This window comes from Erithacus rubecula (assembly GCF_903797595.1).
Source record: "Erithacus rubecula genome assembly, chromosome: 4".
Classification (NCBI taxonomy): Eukaryota; Metazoa; Chordata; class Aves; order Passeriformes; family Muscicapidae; genus Erithacus; species Erithacus rubecula.
The window spans coordinates 44714082-44724081 of NC_136686.1; the positions used below are offsets into that span (position 1 = coordinate 44714082).

Below are 10000 nucleotides of genomic sequence, written 5' to 3' on the forward strand. Positions count from 1 at the left end.
CAGTAAGTTGGTTTCTGTAAAATAAATTTTTTGTCATGTACCACCTCTCCTATTGTGCATCTGGTGAGAACACAGGGTGGGTCTGGTGAAAAGGAGTATTTTGCACCAAAAAAAGGATAACCTTGCAAGTAGAAAATGCTGAAAACTCTAGAAAGGATCTGTGAAAAAATTAGTTTATGGCCAGCAGATAAAAACCCCTCAAGGGATACTGAAGGGGATGATCAGGAGCCTAGATGAGAAGTCAAGTAGTCGTGAGGGTTAAACAGACTGTCTCATGAAAGAAGGTACTATCACGATATTCAAAGATCAAGGGAGGGGAATTACCAATGACAGTTGTTGCAAGCTCCTCAGAAAAAAAAAAAAAAAAAAAGGGGCTAAAAAGTTGGCCCTGGCCTTGTAGTTTGTAAGTCCTACAGACTCTGTAAGAAGCTTGAAGCTTTTTTTTTTTTTTCTTTTTTTTTAAGGGAATTTGCCTGCTAGGCAGGTCTTCCCTAGCTCTCACAGTTCTAATTATTTCCTACTGCCCTAATGCTTTCTCTCTACTAAATTCTCCATTGACTGTAATAAAGTCTCCCTACTCTCAAGAGCTTGGAGAACTGTCTTTTTTTTTTTTTTTTTTTTTTTTTTTTTTTTCCTTAAGACTGGGAAAGACAGGGAGAGAAAGGGAGTGAGTGTGCTTACCAAGGTGGGGTTTCCAAGCTGTCGTTGCTCAAATAGGAATCTTATCCTGAAATTGGCTGCTCATTTCTGCGTGGGCTATAGTAATGCACTCTAGCAGGCTTTTGCCATTCTCCTGTGTGTAAAGTACATATCTTACAGTCCTGTACACACTACTCATACAGATAACACTGGCCTTCATAGGGATTTTTTTCCTAGCAAGTGAAAATAAATAGCAGGTGGAAATTAATTAGACTTTCCTTGCTGTTTTGGGAAGTGAACTGTTGTTTAATAATCACATGAGTGTGACAACATACTCCTCAATTTTAGAAAGCAGATAAATTACTGTGCCCCAAACTGACCTGCCATTTTTATTAGTCCAGAAGAATTGAGATGGTATGAAAGGAAAAGATGCAGCCTTTAAAATGCAGGTTAGCTTTTAGTTAAGATTGAATATGATATTCTACCTTCAATACCTTTATCTGACTGTTGGTGCCAGTCAGTTAAAAGGATGTTCATTTAAACATCTGATAGATAAACCATAGTACACAGACAATAGGAAAAATAGTTTATAGTGGAGAGATAAATATTTTAGACAATGCTTTTTTTTTTCAGTTGCAGTTTAGCACAAATCAATTAATCTTATTTCCTAATGCTTCCTCATGCCAGGCAAGTGCACCTGTTAAGATAACACTGCAGGGCTGCAGGATGGATGCATGTTTTCTTCACCTGAAACCATGTGTGGATGGGGATGCAAGAACCTGCTGGTTCTTGTCTCAAGTAAAATAAAACTCATCTGTGGTAATTTGCAAAATCCAGTTGTCAATTTTATTATAAATCTGTGTTCAAAATGGCTTTCAGAGGCCCACCATACGAGTGTCCACTTAAAAGTTTTATACTACAGTTTGAATTCTTCAGAGTATCATTGATTTTTCTGTTGGGACCAGGACACTGTTGTCCCACTGCTGTCTATTTTATCTATGTTTGAACTTTTTACTTTATTCACAACTAATGTCTTCAATAGTGAGAATACTGTAAATAGTAAAACAATGATGTCACTTGGAATAGATGATTTTTTTAATGATGAAAGTTTTTTTTTTTCTTATGAAAGATGCTGATTTTGATCACTGATGCAGATGATAATACTTTCTGATTAATCTATGTCCTGTAATTTACAAGTGGAAGCTCTGTTTTTCTAAAAGAACTTCCAGCACAAGGTGTTTGGGCATATTTCACATTTTTACAGGGAAAACTTACTTGAGCACAATACAGATACCTAATAATACAAATACTTTATTTTACAGCATTACAATAGTGTTTGACCTAATTACTGTTTTAAACATATTTAGAAATTATACAATGACTTGTCTCCGCTTACCTCAAGCTTTCAAAGCTGTTTTAGATAAAGTAAAAAAAAAAAAGAAACCAAAACACCTTTACAAACGTTCTCTTAGCTTTCCAAATTTTTTGTTCTCACACATTCAGCTACGTCCTTAATATTTGGCATTTTGATTTATTAAGCAATCTTAAGTATTAAAGGCTTTTAGCGTACTCCAGTGCAAGACTTCAGATGCATTGTGCCTTGTGTCAATGATGAATTAATTCCAGCAGAGCACAAAAGTTACTATTATTTAAGCCTAGCTCCTCACCTCTGCTTTTACATCACAGTCCAGTTTCAAAAGGCTGCAGACTGGGCTGCCTCTTACGGAGAGAAGCGAGGCAAAGGAGGGTGTGCAATGTCTGTGGATGTCCCAGCCTGGGCACCCTACGGCCAGGGCAGGGCGCAGTGCGGGGCTCCCGGGCCCGGGGCAGCAGCAGCAGCAGCAGCAGCAGCAGCGGGCCCGGTGCGGGTCTCCCTTAGCCCATGGCGGGCAGCAGCAGCAGCAGCAGCAGCAGCAGCAGCAGCAGCAGCAGCGGGCCCGGTGCGGCTCCCGGGCCCGGGGCAGCAGCAGCAGCAGCAGCGGGTCCGGTGCGGGTCTCCCTTAGCCCATGGCGGGCAGCAGCAGCAGCAGCAGCGGGCCCGGTGCGGCTCCCGGGCCCGGGGCAGCAGCAGCAGCAGCAGCGGGCCCGGTGCGGGTCTCCCTTAGCCCATGGCGGGCAGCAGCAGCAGCAGCGGGCCCGGTGCGGGTCTCCCTTAGCCCATGGCGGGCAGCAGCAGCAGCAGCGGGCCCGGTGCGGGTCTCCCTTAGCCCATGGCGGGCAGCAGCAGCAGCGGGCCCGGTGCGGGTCTCCCTTAGCCCATGGCGGGCAGCAGCAGCAGCAGCGGGCCCGGTGCGGGTCTCCCTTAGCCCATGGCGGGCAGCAGCAGCAGCAGCGGGCCCGGTGCGGCTCCCGGGGTGCGGCTCGGCTCGTGCGGCCCCGCGGGGCTGGCAGCGCGGGCGCGCCTCGCGTGAGCGGCACGTGCGGGGCACGCCGAGGCCGAGGCGCCCCCTGGCGGCCGCGCGGGCGCCGCTCCCGCTGCTGCCCCGGGCCCGGCCTGGGCCGAACTTAAGCCGAGCCTAGGCCGCGCCGCCCCCGCCAGACCGCGCTTAGGCCGTGGCCGGACGCCACAGACCCCGCGAACCGGGCCATGACCGCACCTGTCATAAATCGAGCAGGTTTCATTGCGGCACGGCGCGCTATCCTGCTATTTGTACAAATAAAAGACCCCGTCTTGGTGCAAAATAAACACAAAAGCACTGTTGTGACTATAACAGGGAGTCATATACTAATTTATATAATAAGTGGTTGTGCACGCTTTATTCAAGATTATGGCTGCAAGAAATGGCATGAATTGCTGGGTGTGTTTAATGCTGGATTATAGCAATTTGAAACATGTCAAACACATGGCTAATGCCTCATGCTTCACTCATTCTTGCGTAAACCTGCATAGCCACCATCCATTATACCCTTGGTAACAACACAATTCTGCAAGTAAATATTGTTACACTAAGTAACCTTTCAATTCAAGTTGTTTAGGAAGAGAAAATGCAATCTTGTGCAGTCAGTTCCAGTGTCAGTTTAATGTTTCAAAAGGGAAGTGGTGTAGAGAATAAGTATCTGTACAGTGGCTTGCTGGCTTGGAGCACACACGCGTGCACGTGCGGGCACACGGGCACATTCACAGCATCCAGTTCACTGCAGGGGGGAAAGCAAAACTGTGCCTAACTCAACAAGGTGGAGGATTTGATATGGGTGGGAGCTTGGCCACGCTGGCAGGATTAGGTATTCAACCTGCAGTGCGACCACATTCTAAAACTACAGTTCTACAATTTCACTCTCTCTTGCAGACAGCAGCAAATATTTTCCCCATACCTTTGTTTAAAATGCCGGGTAGCAAAGCTTATATCCCACCTTTGGCCCTGAGTGTTACAGAATCAGAGCTGAAGTAGGTGCTGGTGAATGTCTGTGAATGTGGGTGCGTGTGTGCCTGTGTAGGCACGCTCATGACTGACAGCGAGTGTGACAGCAAGAGAAAAGAGAAGGATTAGAAAGTATGAATGTGTATAAATGTATGTAAACAGGGACTGGTATATTTTTTCTTGTCCTGTTTGAATTACCAAACTTACAGCCTCAGTATCTGGCTGATACAGGTATATTTCCTTCGTGTTTATTTGTGCTTATTTTGGTAACAATCTGCACTACTGTTGTAAAAGCAAGATACAAAGTGCATTAGTTTGCTCAGTGAGATGTTGCAGGTTCAAATTATTTTACTACCAATAACTCAAGTTACTGATACATAGACATCAGAAATTATTCTTGTTTAGATGTTTAGTGTGTAGGGATTTAGAGTTGATAGTACATACGCGCATGAGTGCGTAGACTTACGTATATACGTATGTCTATGCAAGAGAAAAGAAGGGAAAAGAAAATGATTTTATGCTCTTGCTTTCTCCAGCAGCCCTTTTTTCAGTTGCCGACAGTGAGGAGGGGGCTGGGGACAACCAACACAATGCATTACTCTAGCCAAAGTTTTAGTGTTGTTTTTTAAAATACCATTTTAAAACTAGAGAAACACCCCCGACACTTTATTTTTAACATAAAATTGTAGGGTCTCTTTTTTCTTCATAAAAATACTCAAGTGTTTCTTCACTCAAAATAAATTGTTCTTTCTAGTATTGTTACTCTGTAGTTTCATTCTGTCTGTACCCAGCTGTTGGATTTGTTGTTTTCTATTGCCAGAGTAGTGTTACTGGTCAGGTTACGCTAAAGCCGATTCTGCTGGCTCACAGGCACTTTAACTGTAGAGCCTGAACTGCACTCTGGGGCTTTGCAAGGATACAAAATCCACAAGACATAAAACCCTTCGGTTAATATGACCTGGAAGACATTTAACCCTTCTTTGTTAATTGTAATGAAACAGTCAGAGAGATGTAAAAACAGGAGGGATGATGTATTTATTTATTACATTTCTGGGTGTTTTGTAATGTTTTGATTATCTAACATTTATACCCCTTTGCCCTTTTAATGTGCCTGGCTAAATGTACCACTGTTATTGTCTAACGTTTGAATTTGTAAAAGATGAACCTGTCTGTTGGTTAAATCTTTGTTTGACTAAAAGAGGATTAACATTTGAATTTCCCAAATTTCCAAATCCTTGTAACGATACAGCTGATGAAGTTTTAAATAAATTTTCTCTCTGATATACATGTCCTTTTATTGAAAGTAAATATTGTAAAAATCAGAAAGGGCTGTCTGCTTCCACAGTTGTGGCATATCCACATTAGAATTTTCATATAACTACTAAGGGCAATCAGACCCTTTTCTCTGAATATTTTAAACATTGTACATGTAAAATTTATGCCTAATTTGAATACTTATTAGCTGCCTAATCTCAGAAAAGAGTATTAGCTTTGTTTTTGCCTTGTAAAATTCATCACTGCTTGTATCACATTTTCCATTTCTATTATTTTTCTTCGCTGATGTTCATAAGTGTTTTAGAAGGACTGTTTCTTCATAAACACATCTGGTGCTGCTGTTGTTTACTGGGCTGTAACAGCTGCCCTCCTTTATGTTAACTGTGTTTGTGTTTAGGTTTTTTGCATCCTGTTTATTTCTGACCAGACAATCCTTAAATAACTCATCTTTTACTATTTTAACATTTTTTCACACAATATATACTTTTACTATATCTTGTAGGAGCTTATTTGTGGTAATTCATACTGCATTTTAATTAATATCCCATGCACACAGTTGAAGTTGTAATGATTCTTTTCCTGTTTTTTTTAAATCTTATTTTTTTTAAAGGAAAGGCAGTTGCTCATACTTTGCAAAGAACAAAATAACTAAGTTAAATAATTTTCTATACAGCAAGCTTTGTCTCCTTTCCCGAGTTTGCTTACACATCCCTCTCCCTTCAGAGGTGTTTTTTAAAATCACAGCTCAGCCAGGTTGTTGTGAGGACTCTTGTCAGTAGGTCGGGAGTGAGGATGAAGGAAGGGAGCTCCATTCTGACCCTGCAAGAGCAGGAGAGGACTTTGGTGGCTCTGAGAAGAGACGCTGACCTTTCCATATTACAGATACAAAATGCGCCTTGAAATTCTGGTTTGTAAGGGCACGTTGGTTCTTTATTTACTGCAAAGATTTCAACTGATCTTGGCAGGACATCTCATTGCTATCCTGAAAGTACAGTATATTTATGCAGTGAAAATGATAAAACATTTATTACTGTAGAGAAGGTAATATGCATAATTTATGCTGTTTTTAGCACAATCATTAGTGATATTCTTGATAGATTTTATTTCCAGCTTTCATATCTAATACATGCCTGGAAAATTAATTTTATATCTTTCATTTATTTGCCTATGTTAAAATTGAGTTTTAAGTCATCTTCAAGTGAACAGTTTGATTGCTGCTCATGCATAAGCTTAATTACTTCCCAGGAAGGACAGTATTAAATGTTTTAAATGTCAGAAAAATAAATGAATATCAGGCGTTTGATTAAAAAAATAGGCAATATCTGACGTGTTTGCAGCAGGAGCTTTTTCTTAAAATGCCTCCGAGGCAAAATTTTATTTAGTCACAAAAAAGGAGAAGCCCATTATACTATTTATCATTGGTTGATACCATATGATTTGTAACACCCTTACAAAATTTTAATTTTGTATGATTAGCTGTGCATCATTAAACAACAGCCTTGCATAAGATATGCTGTAAAATTCTGACAGAATCAAGATAGTGAATATTTTAAATAAGGCTGTATAGTCATCCATGGTTGTCAAAGCTAGATAATAGGAAATATAGAGCAGTGTGTGAAATCGTGCCTTCACTTAAACTGGTTTTATAGGTAGACCTTAAAACGTAGTCGTTCATAAATGCTATTGACCATGCTGCGTGCATGGTGTGTTATTTTGGCCGTTAAATGTAAGCACACAAAGCTTGCTTATAGAAATCATAATTCCAGTGATTAGCAGCTGTATGAAAGCAGAGTTTGCATTGCATTTCTTGGTAAACGGCTCTGCGAGGCTTTTTTCTTCTTCTAAAGATGCTGTCTGTGTAATTGGCAGAGAGGGACATCTTGATAATGGAAGTGTGAAGGTGTAACGCGTGTGTTAATTGATACTTCTTAATCACTTTTAGGTATTAAGTCATGATGCAGGAATCTGCGACAGAGACAATAAGCAACAGTTCAATGAATCAAAATGGAATGAGCACTCTAAGCAGCCAATTAGATGCTGGCAGCAGAGATGGAAGATCAAGTGGTGACACGAGCACTGAAGTAAGCACAGTAGAACTGCTGCATCTGCAACAACAGCAGGTAAGTTTGTTTTGTTTCCTGTTTGTTTTTAAACAAATAAAGGGCTGTTTTCAGAGGGGCACCTTTTTGGAGACCCTCGGTGTGTGCTGAATGTGGAGTGTCGTGGAAGTGAAGAGCGTGGGGCATTATTTGTTGTTGTTTTAATGCACGATAATGCTGAAACGGAAGGATCCCGTTCTTGTGGCAGCAGCATCTTGCTGATATGGCTGCATGCCACCAGGCTTGCCTGGTGATTAAAACCCCGCTGCGTATTTATGGAAGTTGTGCCGAAGCCTTGCAGTGCATGTTTTCAGGAGCTGTTAGTTTACTGTGCGATCCGGGCGCGCAGGACGTGCTGCGGGGTTTTCCACCAGAGGGCCACATTCGTTGAGACTTCGCTTCGCTCGCAGTGAATTGTGCCAAAGTCGGAGCTGGGCAGTGAAGGGACCCTAGTGAAGGGACCACAGTGACTTTTCTCAATAAAAATACTGTCATAGGTGTAATTAAAAAGTGTTGGTTAGTTCAAAAGCACTGAAATAAAAAAGGCAGTGTTCCTATCTGTGTGCGCTTGCGTGTGTGAGTTGTAATATGGATGTGTAATTTTGAAAACATGGGGAGGGAGAAGAAGCAGCTTTTCTGCAGGTTTGTTTTCATTCTCATTTTAAAAACACATTTTTTAAGTTTGTCTGTTTGTGCTCACAACAAGTTAATGGAGAGCTGCTGTTATGTTTAAAACTGTGATATTCTACAGTCCTCTGGCTGCTGACACCACCTAATTACAAGATGCAATCCATTAATTTTTGTCACTGTAAGATTTCTCTTCCTTTTAAAACCTGAACAAACAAAACTCTTTTTTTGTTTACCTAAGGAGCTGTCTCTCCATCAGGGAGCACAGATTGTACTATTCACTGCACTATGCAGTGAAGCCCAAACTGTTTGGTAAACAATCTGATTTTGGGGTCTGATTCTGCAGAGTGCTCAGTACCTGCTTCAAACTCCTGAAAGTCTTCACTCCCTCATCCTTTCATTTCCTGAGCCCACTCAGCACCGTTGGAGTTCAAACCCTTAATTTTAAATGCTGAGGTTTTTCATTGCAATGTCAGGTAATACATTAATGAAAGGAAAGTTGTTTTCTGTTAGGTAAAATATTATAAAAACGCTGTTTTATAGAAACATGTTTTAACATGATAGATACATTGCATGTGCACGGGCCTCTGAAATAACAGGTCATAATAGCTCTTAAAATTGAATAATTTTTAGTGCTGAATTAAGCAGTGTACACTAGCTACGTTTATAGTTAAATATTTTAAATGTGACAGAAAATGTTGAAGAAGGAAATAGTTGTAGATTGAAATATGAGAAGTTGTTAAGGCTTAAATCCGTGCCTTGTTTCAAATTCAAGTATATTCTGTTTTAACAATTGAGCACTTACAGTATGACAGTCTGAAGAAATGCAGGTTTCAGTGTCTTCATTATGTTCTTAGCAGGTTTTTACCTCTCTAGATATATGTGATTTTATATATATACACCTTATGTTTTTATGCTCTTTTCATATAAAATTGTATACATACAAGTAATTATAAAAATTTATTATTGTTTTCATTGAAAATCATGCCATCATCTTTATTCAGGTGTTCAGATTATAACAGAATTTTAAAATCTTTGTTGAGAAAGAGTGTATCAAACTGGTGAATATCTTTAGAGAACGAAATTTAAGGGAAGTAGTTTAAAACACAAAAATGCTAATAGAATAATGTGCCACTTACATGTTTCTCAAAGTAGCAGTCCTAGGCATGTGTAGCCAATTTGTCCATGCAGGCAGAGATTCCAGTAGATAGCATTTGCAAAGACCACAGAGAATTACAGCTGAAGATGAAAATATCCAGTTGAGTACTAATAACAGACAGGTTCTGAGGGGACAGGCTTAGAAGTGACAATCTTTTCTTCAAAACTGTGATTAGATCTTAAATAAGCAGACAGGCAAAGTAAAACCATGGGTACAGTTAATAGGACTCAAGAGGCATTTTATTGTAGGGTCTGCACCATAGGATTTAAATACAACTTGAGTTAGGCATATGAATCCTTCTATAAAATATGTTGATGTGAAACATAAACACTAGTAAACATACAGTAGGATGTCCTTCAAGTAACAGGCATAGATAGCTTTGTACTACTTTTGCTTTTCTTCCTCCTTTTTCTGTTTCTTCCCCTGTTTTTGACAAAATGCCTTTTGGAATATGAATTAAGAGGAAAATGCTGGCTGCTTTTATTATTGTCACTGTATGAACTCTCTAAAATGATATTTGTAGTATGTGAGTTGTCTGGAAAACTTTGATACACAGAAAACAGAGGAAACCCTAAAAAATATTATTAAGATTTTTTTTTTTATTGTTTAAATATGTGAAAGATGTACTCATGGTTAAACATTCTGGATTTGCCTTCTCTGAATCATTTCATTTTGAGTCTTCAAATAGACAAATTGAGGGGTTTTTATGGCTTTTTCTAAAGGAAGCAAGTAAATGATTGCTGGTTTTAATAATTTCCTTCAACTGGGCATCTATGTAAAGGGATGCTAATGCTTAAGAATAGGTTTATCAGCTGAGTAAAATCACAAAATAAGTTTTTACT

General features: G+C 40.1%; 1 protein-coding gene across 14 annotated transcripts in view; it reads left to right on the forward strand.

Moving 5' to 3' along the window:
* FOXP2 (forkhead box P2) overlaps positions 1 to 10000 on the forward strand; it is a 394702-nt gene that overhangs the window by 202604 nt on the left and 182098 nt on the right. For 12 of the 14 annotated variants that reach the window (XM_079304705.1, XM_079304713.1, XM_079304714.1 and 9 more), the window contains one exon: positions 7216 to 7393. In XM_079304705.1, the coding sequence (XP_079160831.1) occupies positions 7226 to 7393 (168 nt within the window). In that variant the 5' untranslated portion in view covers positions 7216 to 7225. Of the gene's footprint in view, positions 1 to 7215; positions 7394 to 10000 lie in introns of those variants that run through there. The other 2 variants (XM_079304710.1, XM_079304709.1) reach the window with 2 other exon arrangements.